This window comes from Bacillus rossius, chromosome 17 (assembly GCF_032445375.1).
Source record: "Bacillus rossius redtenbacheri isolate Brsri chromosome 17, Brsri_v3, whole genome shotgun sequence".
Lineage (NCBI taxonomy): Eukaryota > Metazoa > Arthropoda > Insecta > Phasmatodea > Bacillidae > Bacillus > Bacillus rossius.
The window spans coordinates 27,795,872-27,819,307 of record NC_086344.1 but is presented as its reverse complement, the minus strand read 5'-3'; the positions used below and the strand labels follow the sequence as shown (position 1 = coordinate 27,819,307).

Genomic DNA, 23,436 nt, shown 5'->3' with positions numbered 1-23,436 from the left:
TTTTTCTACTAAATTAGCTGTCATTTTGATATGTTGGTTATGTTGGTCAAAATTTATTTGTCAACATTTCAACTATAAAATTCTGTAAACTAAAGCATGTGTTTTGCCTTTGTAACTATAACCTAATTTCAACGAAAAGTAAACGAGTGTAATTTGTTTACAGTTGCTAGAAGTGAATTTACAATGACGAAAAAGAAAGTTTCAGATGCCCTCAATCGGAAACGTGTACCAAAGAAAAAAGTCCTGAATCCATTTGAGATACATGTTAACAAACAGAAGTTTAATGTTATCGGTAGGAAAGTTAAAAATGAAAAAGGGGTGCCGGGTGTATCTCGTGCAAGGGCAATTAAAAAGGTTAGTAATTATTGCTGTCATTTGAATTAATGTTAAAGTTAAAAAGTATGTTGTAGATGAAATCGATAGAATGGGGGTATATTTTGTTTGATTCGTTACACTTGCAATTGGGCTTTGATCCAGTGGCAAAGAGTCCTCCCCTTACTCACTCTTTTCCCCCCTTTAGTCTTCCCTTCAGATCTCTTTCATCTTTCATCCACAGCATCCTTCCTCCAGCAATCCTTCCTTCGGCAGCCCTTTCTTCAGCCCATTCCACTCCCTCCCTGTCCTCACTAGGATAAGCGTGCCTACTTCTCCCCGTCTGCCTCCATTCCATCCGGATTTTCTGCCCATGATCTCTCTGCCCTTTTATCACCTTAAACAGCATGACTAACCTTTCCACCGCCCTCCCTTGTAATGCTTCCCACCCCAACTCCTTAAAAATTTCAGGAGAACAAAAAAATAATTTATCACGGAAGTTTTATTGAAAGTGGCATCAAAACATTTGAAATCGTAAGACGGCAAAAGGTATAATCATCCTTAAGCCGGTAAGTGCAATGTTAAACTTAGTGTTTACCTTGGTGAGCTTTGACCAATTTTTTTTTTTTTTTTGTTCTCGACTCAATCCAGCGCAAGGCGACTCTACTTCAGGAGTACCGCGTGAAAGGAAAATCGAACAAGTTCCTGGACATGAGGATCGGGGAAAGAAACAGCGCCATGACAGCGGAAGATAAGATCGTCGCAAGGTTCACCGCGGAGAGGATGAGGTCTCATAAAAAGGTAGGTCGCGTTCACGGGTGTGTCTGGCAGGGGGGATGTCAGGGACACGTTCAACCCCACCCCCCAATATTTTCAAGTACATCCAGTAGTTTTATTTATATGTACTATTATCATGTTTATAAAATACATGTATTCACAGTGATGACATATAGTAGTAGATCAGGTGTCAAATAAAAATTACATACAAAGCATAGTTCGAAAATAAACAGAAATATAATACTTAACTCAATGGCGGTACTAGCATTTAAATAAATAAATAAATTTCTTTTATGTCCCCTTCCCCCCCCCCCCTCCCCCGCCAACTTTATGTGCCAGAGACGCCTTTGGACACGTTTAGGAACTAAAAAAAAATTTTACCAACGTTCGTTACTGTTCACAATTTATCCAGTTCCTTCATGAAACAGTTTTTTTTTTGTGTTCGTTTGTTTGTTCCTAGAACTCCATTTTCAACCTGGCAGATGAAGAAGTTTTAACCCATCATGGGCAAACGCTGAATGAAATTGAAAATTTTGATGATCCGAGAAGCGATGAAGAAGATATGGAGGACAGCGGGAAACTGGATGGTATGTGGTGCGATTTTGTAGTCAGTTCAGCTGTTTCCAAACAGTTAAAGATTTTGTGCGTTTGCAGATGCATAACCGTTGAACAAGAATGTTAGATCCGGAAAAACAAAAAAAACTCTGGACAACAAGAATGAACACAGTAGGTTTTCTACGGTAAAAAACAGTTTCATCTTGTCCTGTCATCTTTGTCGTTCTTTCCTGAGGTTATTTCTTTGGCATCCAGCTTAAATATCAGCAATGGCGTATCCACGATATTATGTGAAATCAATATTCACCATTTTTAATTTTTTTTTTCTTCATCCATTTGATCGTATAAATTTTTTAAACAATGTTATAGGACATTTCAAAATAAGTTAAAAGTTAAATATACAAAAAGTTCAGACACGACTGAAAAAAAAAAAAACAGTAATACATTAGGCCAAAATTATATGGTGAATTGCGAATAATCCGAAATAAAACATAAAAACATGTCTATACACTATAATAACACCAAATTTAAGTTAATACAGCACAAAGCGCCGAAATGCAATTAAAATTTTAAAACCAGTAATAATATTCAATAAAAACTTAACTTGAATGACGAATATCTAATCTTTAAAATATTAAAAAGTTTACTTTTTTTTATACTTGCAACTGTTATTAGTTGCCATTTTTAAATTGCAAACTTAGAACATTTTCAAAACGCAGAAATACTTATGAGACTTATTTTATTTGTTCCGAAAAATTAGACGATCATATTAAAAATCATTGTATCAAAAAAACGCAATATGTATCAGTCAAAATGACAATTGTTTCGGAGAAATTAGTATCACGGAACATTTAAGTAACACATTTGTTCAGTAATATGCAAACTTTTTTTTTAATAAACAGATTTCACTAAAAAAATCAAAACAATAAAACCTAAAAATCTCTTGTTTCAAAAATGAAATAAAACCATTAAATCTTGTTTCTGATATTACAGTTAACTATATGGCCTTTAAAGATAAACGTGAATACAAGTACACGCAGATGGTTGGTATTGTTCCGATTGCTCCTTTGTAATACGAGAATGGCGTTTAGTTCCTGGCTGTTTGTCCCCCAGAATGTTGTGTCATAGGTAGAGACTGGAAAAATTCGCAGTTTCAACGACCTCTAGGATAGACTCCACGATCCTCTATGTACTAGGACAAATTGCACCTGCTCATTGGATAATGACTCGTGACACACGTTACCTGGGATGCTTGCAATTTGATTCCTTTTTTGTTGAAGGTTTTTTACTGGCTTAGAGACCTTCAGGTAGACGGTGGTCCAATCACCGACTCAGATTGAAGGTGAACGAGTTTGGAGTCTAGCCTGCCGCGAAACGAATCTGCGAATTTTTCCAGTCTCTAGTCATAGGTGATGAGTAGAGACCCGTGAATTTCGCGGATTCAATTCGTGTTATGCTAAAATTCAAATGATTATACCTTAATGCTGCTTCTGTCATTGGTTCACTGTTAATCTGGAGGACTGAGGGCCAATTAGAGACCCTCACTCGTAGAAGTGTCGAATCACAGGCCACCCAGTCGAGACGACTCACAAGTCAGCAGCCGACGAACAGTTGGCATTTTTCCCGAGTGTGTAGAGGATATTGGAGTCTATTCTGGAGGTCATTGAATCCGCGAAATTCACGGGTCTCTGGTGATGAGCAGACGAACCTGCGAGGTTGTTCTGTCGCAGCCGGGTTCGTCGGGGAGAATGTCATGCCGTAGTTGGTGAGTGAACGAACCTGCGAGGTTGTTCTGTCGCAGCCGGGTTCGTCGGGGAGAATGTCTTGCCGTAGGTGGCGATGAACGAACCTGCGAGGTTGTTCTGTCGCAGCCGGGTTCGTCGGGGAGAATGTCATGCCGTAGGTGGCGATGAACGAACCTGCGAGGTTGTTCTGTCGCAGCCGGGTTCGTCGGGGAGAATGTCTTGCCGTAGGTGGCGATGAACGAACCTGCGAGGTTGTTCTGTCGCAGCCGGGTTCGTCGGGGAGAATGTCTTGCCGTAGGTGGCGATGAACGAACCTGCGAGGTTGTTCTGTCGCAGCCGGGTTCGTGGGGGACGCCCACTTCGGCGGCGGGGTGCTGACCAAGACGTCGGGCGACGGCGCGGCCAGCCGCAAGGGCCTGATCGACCAGCTGATCGCCGAGTCGAAGCGGCGCAAGGCGGAGCAGCAGCGGGCGCGCGAGCAGACGCTCGGCCTGACGGAGAAGCTGGACGGCGAGTGGAAGGACCTCCTGCCGCTGGTGTCGGCGTCCCGCAAGCGGCCCGGGGACGCCCCGCCGGCCCCCGACAGCCTCAAGCCGGACGCGTACGACATCGTCGTGCGGGAGCTCAAGCTGGAGGCCCGGGGGAAGGTACTGCATCCTGACGCTGGAGACCGGGAAAATTCGCGGATTCATTTCGTGATACGCTAAAATCCAAATAATTAATACCGTTGTGCTGCTTCTGCTATTGGTTCACTGTTAATATGTAGGACTCTCGGCCAATCAGAGACCATCAATCAAAGAAGTTACCGACTTGAGACGCTTCAAAATTCAGTACCCAATCAACAGGCACCGTTTCACCAAGTAGGCAGAGGATCGTGGAGTCTATCCTGAAGGTCATTGAAACTCGCGAATTTTTTCCTGTCTATCTATTGCATTAAATTGTATACTATTTAACGGTATTGTATTCTATCGTATTGTGCCTGTCGCTTGGTGTTCGGTATCAGCCGAAACTCGATAAACACACATAAAAAAGGACCGTAATTATGTAACTTTGCAATGACAAGGTTTGCAATAACCAAACTTTAACAAAATTCGTTCTAAAATTTTTTTTATGTTATTTCTAAATCAGACTCAAATAAAGTTAGAATTTCCCCCCCCCCCCCCCCCCTCGTTTCTTGAACACATAACACACCTCAAAAAAAAAAAAATATGCTTCACAAATATTTGCATTCAATTTTATACCACTCAAAATGTACGTTTTTTAGGGAATGTAAAATAAAATATTACAATGGCTAGTCTTGTGGCTCAAAAACATATTCAGTACTTGACTACTTTTCAGGGGATTTGTGACAGAAGAATAAAGCAAAGATTTGGGAATCTACCTGCAAAAAACATACCATCATTTTGGAAAAATAATACCTGACAGATTACTAAATATTGTATATTTTATATTATCTATCAAAGTATGTATGTGTGTGTGTATGATTATTTAGAAAGAGACGAGAGAGAGCATGCTATTAACTGACCTGAAATATCTGCATTGTAAATTTCATATTTCACGTATATCTTATAGTACTTTACACAATATTGCACCCATCATCAGCATCATCATTACTCAATTCATCTGTTCATATCATAACCTTATTTACAACACTTTTGAACTAGCTTTTTTTTTCTTAATTAAAATGCTTGAGTGATGCTGTATTTGCTTTCTTAGCTTTTTGAATAAATTATTTCAAAAAATTATGAAAAAATTGAGACCATTTTTTTTGCGCATTTTCGTCAAAGAACGTAACTACCACTGGATAGAGTTTGGAATCTGAAGCGTTACTACAATCGGTGGACAGACAAAAAGGGCCATTTTGCAAATGCGTCACAATATCCTTTGTAGCAGTTAAATAAATTTCTTTAACAATAGCAGATGTTTTAGTTCTGCCACAGCTATATATTTTCGTGATGTCGGATGAGGGAAATATTTTCCTAAATAGAGGCCCTGCGTGGTAGGCCACACTCGACAGCAGGTTGTGTTCGACAGTGAAATGCGTGAACAAACACTTCTAATGTTGGCATTATTCACATTTTTTTTTGTTTTCACAAAGTTTCTTGTTTCTGAAGTTTCTTGTTTTCTTCGCCACTTTTCGTATTGCTGTTGTGTTTAGTGGTTTCGCCATGATTTTTAATGTAATTTTTTCCACCGTGTGCAATGTTTATATCACGACAAACCGTACAGTCTTCATAATATACATAAACTTGCATATATACGTCTCTGAATGCCTGAAAGTACTGCTTGATTTTCCCGCTAATATTTTAAGCATTTAACTTAATCGTACTGTTGACTCAAATGTAATTACAATACACACATCTATAATTATTTATCTACGTAGCACTTAGCATTAAGTTTGAAGCAAGCTAGATGAAACAATGGATTATATATATAAGTTCAACATTTTCATCGAAATCAAAACATTACTATTACACAACTTATCCCTCAAAGACTGCAGACAAATAGATGCCCAACAGCCGTAGCCTAAAATATAAACAAAAAAAATCTAACTACATGATTGGCTTGTAGCAGCCAATGAAACAACACATGTGTATTTTTTTTTTTTATTTGACCTTGATATCCTGTCGCTGATGTATAAAAATCTTCCAAAATTTATTTGAGGTAAAAATATCGGAAAACCGGTAAAATAACACTGTTTTACGGGTTGGTTGTACAAGTTTGCGAGTATGCGTCTTTCACGGCTGTGCGGAGTTTCGGGAAGCCCACGGACTAAAAGTGGCACGAGTGATGCGTTTTAAAGAGGCAGAGCCTGTTGTTCTTCGACCAAACTGTTCCGACAGCAATATATATGCGAGCTGGCGATCATAACGTGACCCCCCCCCGCTCATGGTTGGTAAAAGTAGCAGCCACGGACGAAAGTGGCACGAGTGACGCTTTTAAAGAGGCAGAGCCTGTGTGGTTCTTCGACCAAACCGTTCCCCGACGGCAAGGTGCGAGCTGGCGATCATAACGCGACCCCCCCGCTCATGGTTGGTAAAAGTAGCAGCCACGGACTAAAGTGGCACTAGTGACGCGTTTAAAGAGGCAGAGCCCGTGTGGTTCTTCGACCAAACTGTTCCCCGACGGCAAGGTGCGAGCTGGCGATTGTAATGTGACCCCCCCCCCCCCCCCCCTCCGCTCATGGTCAGCAAGAGTAGCAGCGTGTTGGTCGGACTGGTCCCGCAGCCGTCGGACAAGCTCAAGACGGAGGACGAGCTGGCGAGGGAGGAGCGCGAGAGGCTGGAGCGGCTGGAGGCGGAGCGACGGCGGAGGATGCAGGGCGTCTCGGAGGAGCCCCCGACCGCGGCCGCCCCCGGCGGGAAGCACCGCAGCGCAGACGACCTGGACGACGGGTGAGGCCTTTGCCCGACCACATTCGCAGTTCACTGCAATACCGAGCTTTTGCGTATTATTTTTCTTTTGTTCCAAAGAAGAAAAAAAAATATTTACTAATATTGGAAATACTTCATATCTAGAGACACCTGTATTTCGCGATTTTCTACTTCATGTCAAGGTATTTCACAAAACACTGTAGCTCTTTCTAAGAGTCATGGCAAATTGCGAGGGTGCAGCAGTACGGTGACCACATTCTCATTGGCCCCGTCAAGAGCGGGACGACACCTCTTACCGACCTCGGCCGATAACCCGCAGGAGAAAAGCTGCAGTGTTTTTGTGAAATGCCTTGACACGAAATGTATTCGCGAAATACAGGTGTCCCTATTCACATCTAATCGAAACATATTGTGAAATTGTTTTTTTAACTAACTACTTCACTAGAGCCCTAGCAAAGTTGATGCAAAATAAGGTAAAATGAAAAAAGAAAATAGAAATAGTACGTATGGTATCATAACACAATACGGTGCAAGAACATAAAGTATGAAACCTGGAAATGCCGTAAGCCAATATTATTGTAAGTTAAAAAGTGTTTATTTTATTTAACTGTTTTTTTTATTTTATATGCTTGTGTATGTACACATATGGACAGTTGAATCTCATTACAATGTTCCAGAAGAAAAAAAAACCTCTGTTTTTAGTATTTAATAATGAAAGTCTTAAAATGAACTGTTACTAAATGTTAACATCTTTTTGGGACCTGAAAGTATATACTTTAAAGTGAGAAATCCTTTCTGGATGAGGTTATTTATGAAACAGGATTAATTTGACTTTTGTTACACACAAAAAGCTGTTTGTTGTAAAACTTTAAAATTTTAAAACATTGGAAGCCTAATATTCGCTCATGACAGTAATGATTATTTTTTGTGTCACATTTGTGGTGCTTGAATAATGTTGGTTACTTCAAAAAATCAAAAGCTGGCACTCTGTTTGCTTTTACGAATGCTCAATATTAATATTTGTCATGGTTATTTTATAAATTTTATTGAAGGATGGTACACACAAAGCCTAATTGATTATTCTATTAATCAGTGAAAATATTACAAACATAATAATAATTTTTTTTTTAGTTTAGTCCTGTACTTTATAAAATAAGTGTAATACATCAATGAGAACAACATTCACAATTTTATTTCAACTTCGAAAGTATTTAAAATATTCGCTTCGATATTTGCATCACATCAAAAAAACTAATACGTATTCGTACAGGCCAAGTTGAAAGGCACTTTTGTTTTAAAATGATGCTTCAACAACTTGTTGAAATTATCGGATGTGAAGAAGTACGTACTTTGATGCAGAAACTAACTAAACTAGCCCATAATAAAAAATGATAATTATAAAATATTAATTTACAATAAATTTTATTTGAACTTAGGCAGTGTATAACTTCATGATCAAATTTCAATTTTTTACATTTTTCAGTGTATAACTTCATGATTTAATTTTTAAAATTTTTCTAACAATTTCTACTTCCTTGTATGTTCTCTATAACTCTGATATTTAATAGAATTCCACGTTTGATTCTACCGTACATATAATTTTTGTAAAAACTTCATTCCAAGTACATTATGTGATTTAAGTTTTGATTAAAAATGTTGATTAATTTCATGATAATAATTGCATTTCGGTGCTTTATAGTGTATTTATGGGCTTCTTTTTGTTTTATCGCAATTCACTATATAATCTTGTCACTATACATATTGGGAGTCAGGTTGTTTTCCCTGTTGTCTCTCTCCGTGTCGCAGAGTGACGAATGGGTGGCGTTGGGCTCGCATGCCCCGAACACGTGTGTGGAGTTGTGTGTACGTGGTCACATGCATGCAGTTACGCGGTGATTTACGTACCGCAACAGGTTCGAGCTGCAGCCAGAAGTGGAGCCGACGCTCGTCTACGACGACGAGGGCAAACTGGTCGGCCCGGCGAGACACTTAGCGATGGATGACGGCCCGCAGCGTTCCGCGGAGGTCGAAGTCGCCGCTGGTAAGCGAACGTACATCGCAAGAAGATGAGCTTCATATACCTCGTTTAGGGTAAAGTTTCAATCTGGATTGAACCTGGAGTGGAGTGAGGAATCCGGATTGAGATTTTACTTTAAACACAGACTGGAGTGAAAAGAAAACACGCACGAGCAAGCCGCTGCCATATTGCATTGTTTGTTATTGGTCTCGTTGCATTTCAGGCATAATTTGTGAAAATGGCAAAAAAAAAGAGCAGAGGAATGTGTGGACAAAGATGGAAGTAGAGTTATTGTTGGACGTAATGATTGAAAAATATATTTTAAGATTGCAGGTTGGAAAAAAGTATAGGAAAGGTGAGATATTTGAGTTGGTGAAGGCAGAATTGGACAGTGCGGGGTTCAAAAGAACAGATCAGTTGTTCTCGGCTTTGCTTTGTCATCGATTAACTTAGATCGCACCACTACATTTTCAGTCCATGTTGACTCCAACTTCGATCTTGTTTACATTTCAATCTGATTGTGATATTTACCATAAACGCATTTCGTCAGTCTATGTTCGTTACACATTCACTCCGAGTTCACTCCACTCCAGGTTCAATCCGGATTTAAATTTTACTCTAAACGAGGTAATGGTTTCATGCTTGTTGAAATACAAGGTGTGATCATAAAAATGCAGTAATTAATTTTATTACTGACAAAGTAATAAGCTTACATCAAATTTTAACTAATCTCCTTCATGATACGCTTCTTGGCTAGCGATGCAATCATACCAACGTTGATTTCACAATTAGAAACATTTCTGTAAGGGTTTTTTTTTCTTTGGAAAGTCCTTCAACTTCTCCGGCATGGCCCCTTCAGTGTCCGGAGACGGTGTAAAAACGGTTGTTCTTATAACACGGCTTTTATTTTTAGCAAGAGCCAAAAGTCGTGTCGTGTTAAATCTAAGGAGTAAGGCAGATGTGATCAGACATGAACCTTTTGTTCAGCCAAAAAATCAAGATTAAAAGCGAGGTGTGGCACGAAGAGTTGTCGTCATTTTCTCCATAAATCGGTTCGCAAATGTTGCAGTACATCCTTGTAATATTCAGAGTTTACAGTTTTCCCCCTTGGAACGAGCTCTGATTGCACTATGTCCTTACCTTAAAAAAAAAAATGACCTTGATGTTTGACTTTGATTGATTTGCCTTCGTAAGGTGACAAGAGCCCTCGTTTTCCATCAGGGTCTCTGAATTTTCGTCTCAGGATCATAGCCATACATCCAACTTTCATCTCCAGTCATAATTTTGGTCATGAAGTCCGGACCTGCGTCAAGACACCCTTTGATTCCGTGCAAACAGGCACATGATTTTCCTTCTGTTTGCCAGTCAAAAGTCTGGGAACGAATTTCGCACTCACGCATCATATTTTCAAATTTTCGGTTAAAACGCTTTACACGAACCCACACGAGATGTTCAGTTCTTCGGTAAGCTCTTTAATTGTTAGCTGCCGGTTTGAATGGACTTTTTTTGCCACTTTTTGTATGTTTTGTCTGTTTTTTGAGTCAAGATTTACTAATTTTCACTTTTAAATTGCTCATAGTCACCACGTTGTCACCATGCACTGATTTTTAACATTTCATGAACTTCTTTGGCACCTTTTTGAAACTTGGAACAAAACTAAAAGTTAACGCGTTGTTGAAAAGCATGATGATGCGCGACAGACACAGTAAACATGACTTCATTCTTCCGGCTCTGGAAGCCGACTGACAAGTCACTACTGACTATCTCCACGGATCAGGCTACCGGGCTTATTACTTCAAATAGATGTAGCATCAGCAGTTTCTGCCATAAAAATTAATTCACCGTATTTTTGTGATCACACCTCGTAACTAATGAAAGATATCATTCATCATCACTGTCGCATAGTTATGCGAAGTAAAGACCTCTCAAGGCATGTTTCATAGCTGAAGACCAACATTCTTGTGAATTGTGGCCACACTGAAGTTAATGTCTTGGAAATAATTCATGAAAAAATAAATTTATGAAGCTTTTTGTTTTATTTTTTTTTTCCAGAAACATTCATTCCAACTTAAAATAATGAATATTAGAAAGCGCTTCGATTGATTCGCTTAGCTTAGAAGCTTCGCATAGGCCTAAGAGATGACAAGTAAAACTAACCCAATACATACATATATATATATATATTTTTCTCTCTATCGTCAAGTTCTTGTAGTGAGTAATCACTAATTTTATTAAGTTTGCTCGGTTTTTTTTCGACTGTGAACACTAATATTTTTCTTCTGCGTCATTCCAAGGCACAGAAGAAACTGCGGAGAGCCAACAGGAGGACGAGGATGGTGACGAGAGCGGAACCGAGGACGAAGCAGCGGATGAGACGGAGAGTGAAGAGGACTCTGACAACATGTCCGACCTGAAAGGTTATGATTCCGACAGCGAAGAGGAAGAAGAAGAAGAAGAAGAAGATGCTGGCGACAGTAAGTGTTCCTGAATCACCGCAGAGCGCACCCAGCTTTTATAAACGTGTGTGTCTCTCTCCCTTTCATTTTCTATCTCTCATTTCCTCCTCCCCCCCCCCTCTTCCTTCCCCTTCCCTTGGTTCCCCTTCCTCTCTATAGATACATATGTGTGTGTGTGTGTGTGTAATATATTTTTAATTTGAGTTAAGTTATGTTAAAATGCGGAATAATTTAATGACTTTAGTGGCTTACAGTTTTATACGGTGTGTGGAACTCCTTTTCGGAGATACCGCAATTCACCGTAAATTCTCGTCTGTACTAGCTAGTCTTCTGCCTCTTAGTTCCCTGTCGGGTTGTTGACGCAACCACCTCCGTGGTTTGACAGAGGACGGAGGTCCCAAGGACGCCGGAGCTCCGCCGACGACCGCCGTGTCTCGAGAGGAAGAGCCCGCCGGTGCGAAGGGGATTCTGCCCGCGGAGGAGCGGCCTCGGCCGACCGCCGCCTCCCGGGAGACGAAGGACGCCGACAGCCTCAAGGCGGACCTGCTTGCGAGGAAGCAGTTGATGGACCAAGCCCGCCAGGAGCTCCCGTACACTTTCGAAGGTGAGCACACGAAACCTCGGAACATTCTGAGCTATCCTGAGGAACTCAACGCTTTCAGCACTCCAGTAATAAATGCACCCAAATGTTGTTGCTGTTGTTGTTGTTGTTGATGTCGTTGTTGTCGTTGTTGCTGCTGTTGTTGTTTTGTTTTGTTTTCACCGTATAAAGTAAAATAAGGGAACCAGTATTATGCTAGATGTTTTTTTCCAGCAAAACATATTTTTTTGGGAAAACCGTCTGGTAATTTACCATAAAATTTTCGGCATAAATGGAGAATTTTTCAACTATGTAATTATACATTCACGGAAACATGCAAATAAATTTTATTAATATTTTTATACAAGCAGAACCATAAAGCATACAGTTTGAAGAGAGAGAGTCTCTGTACTGACGGGCACGAGATGGACGTAGCGGGCATGTGTGCGTGCGTGCGTTAGTTCCGGACAGCTACGAGGGCCTCCAAGGGCTGCTGGCGGGGCGGGGCCCGGAGCATCAGGCGGTCATCGTGGAGCGCATGGTGAAGTGCTCGCACCCCAGCCTCGCCGAGGGCAACAAGGAGAAACTAGGGACGCTCTTCGCGTACCTGCTCCAGCACCTGGACGACGTCGCCACTTCCCAGGTGTGCCAACACGTCCGCTCCACGCTTCTGCAAAGCCTGACTATTATTTTTTTTAAGTGGAAATTCTTTGGCTGCGATGAGAGTAAAATTTCAAGGCCGAATTCCAATGCGACAGTTTCGTGAAACGTTTCAAGGACAAAGAATTGGTGCTCGGCCAAAGATAAAGAGAGCACTATCTTGTATACGTTACTGGGCTCGTTTTTGATCTCCTCTTTGTGCCGTGATTTCCTCCCCCTGCCCAAAGAAAGAAAAAGAGATAGAAGAATGAAAGAAAAATTCAAAGTCTGTGTGCATGCGCTTGTTTCGTAAAACGTTGTATACAGTCAGCTGTGAGTGCCTTGCATTATTTTATATTTGCTACCAGCACGCTCCCGTTCCTCCTTGTTCAACCAGCAGCGTAGAGAGCGCTGTTATGAATTTCATATTTAGTTCAGAGATTTGGCATGTTCCAAATGCTAGAATTATTTGAATAAACAGTGACACACACAGTTTTTTTTTTTTTCTTTATGGTGTATTTCAACAGTAAATAGGTAATATTTATTGTAAATTAATCAATATTGATTGATCAATAATTATTGATATCCTGAACAGTTAATTCAAAGTGAATAATAATTTTGCTGGTTCAGATTTATTTAGAAAATGATTTTCTTTCTCTTTTTCTATCTCTCTCTGTGCCATTTTACCCTTTACAATATACTTAGGAGTCAAGGTTTGAATTTCCAAAGAAGTTTCACTTTTATCACGTGTTCTGAGTTACACGTCCTCTTATTTTTTATATAAAATTCTTTTTTATATTAAAATATAAAATTATCATATTTAACTCAAAAATGTAATTCTTAATATAATGCAACTCCATACTTTTTGATTGTCACATTATGGAAAAAAGACTTTATGGAGTGAATTTGTAAATTACTATGCCTGTGCAAAGCTTCAACTAAGCAATCAGTTGAAGCTAGGTACTTTTAATATTCGATTTGACTTTGCCAGGAAATTTGCTACATATTTGTTTTATTTGAAGCTTCGGTTGTGATTATTAGCTTCGGGTCTGATATGAAACTTCGCATTTGTTGCAAATAAGTTTGTGCGAATATTCAAATTTTTGGGGTACGAATACGAATATAAACTTTTTGTATTCAATTCGACCTTGAATACTAACACTAAAATAAAGAATATTTGTTTGCTTACGAATGCTTGACATAGTAGACCTCGTGAGATTGTCATTTGTGTGATATAAGTACCCTTTTTTTGATGTTAATGGAACTTCATAATCAAAAACATGAACAATAAGCATCGTTTCAAACATGCAACAAGTATTAATTTTTTTTTTTTCACTACTGTTTTGCTAAAAAAACGGAAAGAATTGCGTAAACAATTCAATTCACAGTATATTTGTCATTCAAACTTGTAAACAAAATATGTAGTAGTTGTTTGTATTCTTTTTGTCACACGCACCAGAAGTGGGAAAAAAAAAACAAAGGTCAACAACCATGGACTACAACATCACAAAACACGGACACTATTAAGATGGGTATTAAAAGAAGTAATCGTCATAGTTTCATTGGCATGTGAATTGATAGTCACAATCACTCTAACACCGTGTGATGCAGTAGCAGCTTACTTGCTGCATGTATCTATGTCATCTATATCAGTGTCTTGTCTGAGGAGAGGACGAGGCAGTAAACTGCGGTCAAAAATGATGCAGCTTGTAATCAGGGTGTGTAGTTAGTTTTTGGACCACGTTGTTTCTGTTTCGCTGGACGCATGGATAACTCCTATTGGCCTTCAGTAATTCTTGGATGCAAAGCCAAAGCTTGCGTTTCGTTAAGTATTTCACCCCTGGCACGTCGCTCCCTTAGTAATGTTCACAGGCTTTTCACGGCCATTGTCTGAAGTGGCTTGGCTTTTGCGTCGTAGCCGTGTCCTTGGCGAATATTTTCACCGACGTTTCGGTCGACATTGCAGTCGCCATCATCAGGGAGCAGTTACCTACTCCATTTTTTTAGATTTTCAAAAAACTACAATTCCTTCTTTAAGCTGTCATACTCGATTTCGTTTTGCATAATAAATTACTCTTTTTATGAGGCAATTATAAACAGATTAGGAGAATGACCCGATATAAAATGCAGTTTAGGCAAAAAAAAAAGGTCTTATTTTTTTCTCGTTATACTTTTTAGCTGTGGTCACTAAAATCAAGTTTTATTCCGAAATATGTAACTGGATGACAGCGTGAAGAAGGAATTGTAGTTTTTTGAAAATCTAAAAAATAGAGTAGGTAACTGCTCCCTGACGATGGCGACTGCAACGTCGACGGAAACGTCGGTGAGTTATTCGCCAAGTGACACGGCTACGACCCATGAGCCAAGCCGCCACGTCGCTCCCCCTCGCTCCTCCCCACGGGTCGTGAACGGCGCGTCACTCCCTCCGCCCAGGACGGGGGGCCCTGCTGCTTCGCGGTGCTGGACCGTCTCGCCCCCCACCTCTACGACGTGGCGCAGTGCGACCCGCGCGGCGCGCTGCAGTGCGTGCTGGAGGTGCTGAAGGAGAAGCAGCACGACTTCAGGAGGCGGCCGCGGGCGTTCCCGGGCGTCGACACGGTGAGCGTCTCCGCTTCAGGGATCCCAGTTCCCCCCCGAAAACCTATTTTCGGGGGGAACGTAATTGGTGGAGACCTGCGAAATTCGCAGATTCATTTCGTGATACGCTACAATTCAAATAATTATACCTTAGCGCTGCTTCTACCACAGGTTCACTGTTAATCTTGGAGCAATGAGGGCCGATTAGAGACCCCTCGCTCAAAGAAGTGTCGAATCACAGACACTCTCGGTCGAGACGACTCACAAGTCAGCAGCCAATGAACAGTTGGCATTTGCCCGAGTGTGTAGAGTGTAGTAGTGTCTATCCTGGAGGTCATTGAATCCGCGAATTTTGCAGGTCTCTAGCAATTGAAAAGGTAGATGTTGCGTATATTTCCTTTTCGTGTACATTTGTTACAGTTGACTAAACGTAAGGGATCTAAACAACTGTGTATTGATTTTAAGTACAATCAAATATTTATTTTATTTATTTATATTTGTAACAGGCCCACCGACAGTTTAGTTTTCTTGAGAAAAAGAAAACTCAATGTTATGTATCTTTTTTTTTAAATGCAAATAATTTTTAATATTTTACTCTTAAGTCATGTTTCGTTATTTATTTTGGAAACAAAGTTATAAAAACAAATTCATTTTGTTGCTTTTAAATTTCAAGTTTTGTATGTGTAACAGGGGTGGAGCGAGGAAGACTTTTCGGGTGGGGTTGCACATCCGTACACACATAAATAGGTATACGTTAACGTAATGTTGCACGTACTTCAGTTGGTGGGCGGGAGCAGACAACGAAAGATACAAAAGAGATGCGGGCACTGCACAAGGATAGTCCACGCAAGTAGTCGCGACATAACCAGCAGGCACCACATAAATTACTTTCAATGAACTCGCCATAATAAAATATAACGTTTTTTAAAATTTCCTTTAATATTTGTCAAAGTGCTGGTTTATTTCATGTTTTTTTGAGTTACATTTCGCTGCTAAATGGTGAATTAAATTGAATTTCCCTGTCGTATTTTGTAGTTTTATTTCGGTTTAGTCGCAATTCACAGTGTAATCTAGTCTCTATTCATCACATATTACATGAGCGCACAGGAAGAAGGACCCCCAAGGAAGACTAAGGAGAAGATGGGGAAAAGCAGATAAGTTAAAGGAGCGCAGGAGAAAAAAGATAAGACTGGAATAAAGTTAAGAATGAGGAACGGAGGAAGGACAGAGGAAGATGGAGGCATTTTTATTTGGCTGGGTGGTCACATGCTAGAAACAGTTGATGATGATGATGATACGAGCTACATGACCAATATTTGATCGTACAGAATGCACTATTACAGACATTACATTAGGTTTTTTTCTGTTTTCACAGTTATATAAACAACTCTCCGTAGTTCCATAACTAGACATTAAAAATTGGTAATAACTGCGGAAATCCATAACACTTGGCGATGCTGGTATTGAAATGTATGTAGTTTTCTTGTCTGCTATTCCGCTCGGAACTTTGGGGAAACTCGCCGAGATAGAAGTTTGTGAACCTCGGTTCCGGCAGGCAGCGGCGAGAGACCCCTACCCGCTAGCTCCCCCCCCCCCCCCCTCGTCTTGGCTTGCAGCTGGTGTTCCTGAAAGTGGTGTCCCTGCTGTTCCCCACGTCGGACTTCCGGCACCAGGCGGTGACGCCGGCGCTGGTCTTCATGGAGCAGATGCTGCGTGCGTGCCGCGTCCGTGCGGAGCGGGACGTGGCGGCCGGCCTCTTCGTCTGCACGCTCATGCTCGAGGTTAGCTGGGAAGGGGGGGGGGGGACGTCACAGGGGCCCGCCTAGTCTGGGTGTGTGTGTGTCGGTGAGGCGGGATTGTAAGTGCGACGCTCGCCGGTGCTTCCAGCGCAGGATCGCCCCAAAGAGCAAAAGCTCTGAAGTGGCACAGTCTTCGCGTCGTGCCGAGGACAGCTATGTATCAAATTTGAGCGATGACCGTAACGTTATACTGCGGTGAAATGAAGATAAAGGTGTAATGCAAGCCCCTTAAGTGCTTCCAAGAATCTGTACCGGGTGTTTTATGCTTAAAATTTACTCTGAATCACATATTTTAGCCTTTTGAACTCTTCTAATAGTACAGTTTAAAAACTTAAGCCCTCAGCGAATTCTTAAATGCTTTTTAAAATTTCATCATGATTTTATCAACGTAGTAATTACTAGAGACCTGCAAAATTCGCGGTTTCGATGGCCTTCAGGATAGACTGCACATACCCCTGTACACTCGGGCAAATAACGCAAGTTCATTGGCTGCCGATTTGTAAGTCGTCTCAGCTGGTTTGTCTGTGATTCGATCCTTCTTTGGTTGATGGTTTATAACTAGTTGAGATTCATCCAGATTAACAGTAAGCCAATAGCAAAATTATCTAAGAGGTATATGTGTTTGAATTCTACCCTATCACCGAATGAATCCGCGAATTTTGCAGGTCCCTAGTTATTACATACTAAAAGTACAAAATATATTGGGGTATGGTGACAGGAATTCAGGGTTGTCTGTGTCAAATTTTTTTAATTTACTTGTACATTCACCAGCAGTATTTTGTTCAAATCATTTTCTTTGAATATTTACATTCTGTCGTCACTTACTTTCGACACGTTACTTCATTTGTAGATTCATAGATGGCAGCGTAGTCGGTGGTTGTATGCAGGAAAAGAAGGAAAAAAATAAAATGGGTTTACGGACGATAAATTTTACGTGTGAACGTCATAAGAAAAAATTGATGAAAAATTGTATACTTTTTAATTTTCAAATATTATTTACAGTTTTTTGCACATTTAATTTAAATAATTATGTTTACATATAATCACGAACAATTAGTTAAAAAGCCCGCCTTAACCTGTTTGATATCATAGAAGATTTTCTCGCACGATGGTTGGCCGGTTCTTGCACGCTCGGCTCCGGGGGAACGTGACAATTTTTCGTGCGTGCAGCCGGCGTCCATCGATTTATAAGACGTTATCACGTCAAAACAATTTCTGTACTTTTGCGAAGGACTCCTTCGGAAAACAAGTCGCCAAGAAATATTTTGTGACACGCCACAAGCCACGATAATGCATTTTTTTGTACGTTACGTGGCTATGGGTTTTTTTTTTTTTTTTTTTCCTGCGTCCCCACTTAGAAAAAAAATTCTGTACTCTTACAAAAGACTCCTTCAGAAAAAATGTTGAGCTGCCGGTCCCGGATGTGCGGTCTAGTCGTGCGGCTCGGCTGACGCGAGTTCTCCAGTTCACAGACCTGTCCCGGAGGTTCTCCCCGATGTCCGTCGTCTTCCTCCGCCGCCTCCTGGAGATGGCCATCCCAGACGAGGGTGACGACGCCACGACGAAGAAGAAGAAGAAGAAGCACACGAGCCCCGGCCTGCTCGTCCTGTCCCGAGACATGAGGTGATTATCGTTTCCAGATTTCAAGAGAAAACTACAGTATTCGTCATTTACAGCGTTAATGATAAATGCAGCAGCACGATAGCGGTAACTTCAGTAGCGCTCGCAGGGCGTTCAATGTTCCTCCCTGCCACTCCCTTGAGCATTTCATTTTCAGTTAAGTCCTGGTGAGTAGTCGTCTCGACTTACCCTGATTATATGTGGTGTTTTACAATAAAACAAAAAAAAAATACCGCAAAGCATGACAGTAAAGTATAAATCACCAAAATGCAACTACATAGCACTGAAATGTAAACAGTTTAAAAAAATTTTTTATTTATATACATAAACTTTTGAGTTGACAATGGTTTTTGGGGTCTGCGGACCATTTTCTGAAAGTCACGCCATGGTGACGGCTCTAATAGATAGTATTTCTTTGAAATCTATCTAATAATAGCTATAACCAGAGCCACGGAAAAATATCGCGGGATTCATTTAGTCGCAAGCTAGAACGCAAACCTCCGCACTGTCGCACTGGTGTTCATGATTGGCACGCAGCTATCTGGACACGCCCCTCTACGACCGTGAGCCAACGATGTCCAGCTAGCAGAGAAGTAAGCGAATTCTGTTAGTGCCAAATAACAAGGATAAAAAAAGTTCTCAACCGATGGGGAAGTAAACATGGGGCCGAGCACACCTATAACTTTGAATTCTATCCTGAGGCCAGAGTAATCCGCGAAATTTCCGGGAATCTAAACATTACTGATATGTAGAGACACGGAAATTTCTCTCATCCTTAGTCGCAAGTTAGAATGCAAACCTTCACACTCCCGCACTGTGCTCATGAAGTCATGATCGGACCGCAGTTTGGACACGCCCCCTCCACGACCGCGAGAGCCAACGATATCCAGCTGGGAGAGAAGCGAGTGAATTCCCGGTGGTGCCGAATAACGAGGATGAAATAAAAGTTCTCGCCAAGAAACCGACCGATGGGGAAAGTAAACGTGGGGTCGAGCACAATCTATGACTTCGAATTTTCTATCCTGAGGCCAGAGGAATCCGCAGAAATTTCCGGGACTCTAATCATCGTTTAACTAAACATTTCAGTGTTACAAAAAACATAAAACATGACACGAAATTACGAAACAGATTATCAGTGAAACTCTAGCTATAACCCCGAAATCTCCTGTTTGAAAACGTAATTGTACCTAGCTATCGGGTGTGAAGAAGGTGTATTCCAGTAGAATGTGGACGTGTTGCAGCTCGGAGGAGTCCCTGGGTGAGGAGCGGATGCGGACGGCGGACCTGCGTGGCGTCGCGCCGGGAGACGACCGCTTCAAGGTGCGCGCGCTGCACACGGCCGCGAGGCTGCTCCTCGCGCTCTGCCCCCAGCTGGAGGGGCTTCCCGCGGCGGGCGAGGCCCTGGGGCCGTGCGCGGCGCCCCTGGCGAGGCTGCCCCTGGGGCGGTACCCGCCCGCCGCGGCCGCGACCGCCCGGGAGCTGGCCGGCGCGCTGGCGGGGCTGGCGGCCGCCCGGCGCCGCCTGCTCACCCTCGAGAGGACCAGGCCCCGGGCGCTGCGCCTGTACGAGCCCAGCGTCCGGCCAGTGTGAGTGCCTCCTGCGTGCACGCGTTCAGAATAGCATGTAAACTTGTCTCCGCTAATCCGGCACGGCCGTGATCCAGAACGTGCCGGATTTAATACCTTTCACTGTATGTCCTCTTCTTGATGAAGGCTGGCGCGAGTGTCCCCTGATTGCGACGGAGGCGTGGCACAGCCGGGGATTGTTGTCGCAGGTTCGACGTGAAGCGGCACCGCCCAATGGGGGCGGCGCGGCAGGAGCGGGAGAAGCTGGTGCACAAGTTCAAGCGCGAGATGAAGGGCGCGGTGCGCGAGATACGCCGCGACAGGACCTTCCTCGCCAAGCTGAAGCTCAAGGAGACGGCCAGGAGGTGCGTATCGCCCGGCGCGTTCGCGACTCGCTGCTCCCCAGGTTGATCTATCACAACCTGTAGGCTTTTAATTATTTTTCATGGGCATTATAATCATGATGGTTGCATCGCTGTACGACAGTTTTATAATACACTATCTATCTATCCATCTATATATATACAGTAGAACCTCGATGATACGTTCCCGTTTCATACATTTTCCCGTGTCATACGCCGATTAATTTTGGTCCCGCCGAAAGTACTATATTTACAATGGTTTACTTTCCCGGAACATACACTTATAAAATAATTAATTTCCCGTTTCATACGTTTTTATGAAGTGGAAAAGTCCTAAAATTCACAATTTTTTTTTGTTATATTCATCCTGATAAACGTTTTAATGTTTTTATTTTGAAAAACGTTCATTGTTTACCTTTGCAAACGTAAGAAAATAACTTTATTGCACCATAGATATGAATAGTACCAGGAAGACTGTGCACTTCGCTAGTAGCATCTTTGGCAAGCACCAAGCGAGACTAGTGGCGCAAACTAGCAATGATTATGAAAATGGTGCACGCGCTTTACCAAGGCACGGATCTCATATTTTGTGCATTCATTAATCTTTGAACTGAATATACTCGTTTGTTATTGTTTTCTTACGATCGGATTGTTTTGTATTTTACGTTTCTCAAGTTAAAATTTTATTGTAAATTGTTCTGTTGCATAAAGTTGTTTGTAAAATGAAATAAACAAGCAAAAATTCCTGATTTTCTTTTTACAATAGCCTAATTTTTTTATTTCTAATTTAGGCTTGGTGACTTTTCCCCCCCTCCAAGAAAGGACTTCATAACATTTTGTAAGGCCACTGTTTCTCATGTCAGCTTTACTTGATTATGGACTGTATTTTACATTTCTGGAGGTTTTATATATGTATATATAATGATGAATTCATATCTTTCATTAATATAATGCAATTATTTACACATTATGTATTTAAGTTTAATCTGATACTGTGCTGGTATGCTAGATTGAAAAAAAAAAATTATTATTGCCGTTCCCTTTTCATACACTTTCCCGCATCATACACCATTTTTGTGCCCTCCGTTGAAAAGTGTATGACAGGGGTTCTACTGTATATACATACATATACACAGTGGTGGATCCAGGATTTTGGTTTGGGAGGGGCTTGACCCAGCTGAGGCTAGGCTTTGTCAAGGCAAACACTAAAACAATAGTGGACCCAGATGCTTTTGAAGGGGGCTTGAGCCCCTTAGCCCCCCCCTCTGGATCCGCTACTGCATATACATATATAATAACAGGGTGAAACAGGGAACAGCAAGCATGTGATAAGTGTTAATATATGAATCTCATTGAGTTACTTCTTCAACACACCATCGTAAATAACTTCCGGTGGAGCTGATATCAGAACAAGCGGCAAACGACACACGTCCGCCCAGGATTCGGAGCTTGGCGGAGCCGTCTCGATCGGCGAACCGACGCTCTCGGGCACCGGCGTGGCCCCACGCCGCACCTCTGTGACGATGGCGGCCTCTTTCTTGCCTTTCTTCCGGTTACTTTGAAACCTCGAGGAGTGCGCACCACCGGCCTGACAAACTTACTGTAGTTACTTCAGCCATTTTACCAATATGTTTACTGTTCGGCTCCATTTGAGTCCGTAACCCACACTTACGTTTATTCATCTCTCGCGCTTGTAGTCGCAGCATGTTTCGCCGCAGGTGAGCTGCTGTTGTATTGTTTGGCGGCAGATTGATCATGACTGTCGATTCATACGTCACAACATCCTGTTCTGTTAATATCCATGGCAAAAATGTGCTCGAGATTTCTTTTTGTAGTCCATTTTCATACACTTTTGCTTTTTTTTTTTTCTGCTGCTAGTACATGACAGAATGTATTCAGATAATTGTTCTCCCCCTCCCCCCTCCCACCTCAAAGTTTATAATTTCAAATATAGTCCATGCTTTCAATTATGCTTGTCCACACCTTTTTTTTTTTTTTCATGTTCCAATTTAATAGTGAGTATTAAAATAATTTTGATCACGGGTTACATGTTTAACTTGCCTTGTATAGTTATTGTTTAAGATAGTGCGTTTCTTCAAGTTTTTCTCAACATAAAATTTCAAAATGGCTTGACTGTTCCTTCAGATTCGTGACATTGTGTTTCAATCTGATTTCAGCGATGAAGAACGCCTGCGGAAAGTCAGGGAGATTTTTGGCTCTGCTGCGGCCCAGCAGTCGGAACTGAAGAAACTGAAGAGAAAGAAATGAACACGGTGACCCCCAGAAATGCTTTAGTGTTTGTATTGGTGTGTTGTTTTGTAAATAGTTGTTTTTACTCAAAATAATTGCAAGTTTCTTTGATTTTGTCCCCTGCCCTGTTACATATGATATAAGTAGAAGTTTGCCTCTCATGGGAAGATATTCACAATTTGTGAGTAATTTGGTATTCAATATCAATGAATAATTTGATTTTCTAATCATTTCAAATTTAATTTTTTTTTACAGAAGGTACACCTACATTGTTTACAAAAAAACATGAACAGAAAAAAATATAATGTATGAAGTTAAAAATTTATTGAGAAATTTAGATTTGTTTTTTTTTTAACATTATTCACACATTGATTTGGTTATCAAAAAGTATTCAGTGAAATGATTTTAAATTAGTAATATAATTTTTTTATGCCAATAACCTGATCAATAAAACATCCTTCAAAATTTAAATTTACTGGTTTTTAACATGCATTGACTGATTTTAATTTATTAAATTTTGTACCCTTTTGTTATGGTTTCATGTACATTCCTATATTTTGTATTAGACTGTATTTTAGATAATGTTAAAATTAAATTCAAAAAATATTTGATGTGTGTGAATATTGTTAAATTCAATTCCAAATTCAGTTAAAATTGGGTGAGACAGAAATAGTTTTAGTAAGAGCCTAAATAAGGGTCACAAAGACTCATCAGGGTGTCCACCATATCTCAAACCCTCCTGTAGGGCCACACCAGTGTCATTCTTAGTAGCCAACAATAAGCTGAGAAAAGTAACTCTTCACTTGTA

At 41.2% G+C, this 23,436-nt stretch overlaps 1 protein-coding gene across 2 annotated transcripts; it reads left to right on the top strand.

Moving 5' to 3' along the window:
• The first annotated feature begins 56 nt into the window (after positions 1-56).
• On the top strand, positions 57-22,723 carry LOC134540625 (nucleolar protein 14 homolog). Of its 2 annotated transcripts, none has more exons than XM_063383473.1 (15): positions 57-354; positions 964-1,113; positions 1,550-1,676; positions 3,726-4,036; positions 6,618-6,784; positions 8,677-8,804; positions 11,081-11,254; positions 11,622-11,840; positions 12,278-12,459; positions 14,889-15,053; positions 16,649-16,813; positions 18,297-18,454; positions 19,693-20,037; positions 20,226-20,381; positions 22,556-22,723. In XM_063383473.1, exons 1-15 carry the CDS (start codon positions 184-186, stop codon positions 22,644-22,646), a joined length of 2,709 nt encoding a protein of 902 aa, XP_063239543.1. In that variant the 5' UTR covers positions 57-183; the 3' UTR covers positions 22,647-22,723. The 2 variants fall into 2 exon arrangements, with proteins under 2 accessions (XP_063239543.1, XP_063239542.1); XM_063383472.1 differs by having other exon boundaries at positions 11,075-11,254.
• The last annotated feature ends 713 nt before the right edge of the window (positions 22,724-23,436 follow it).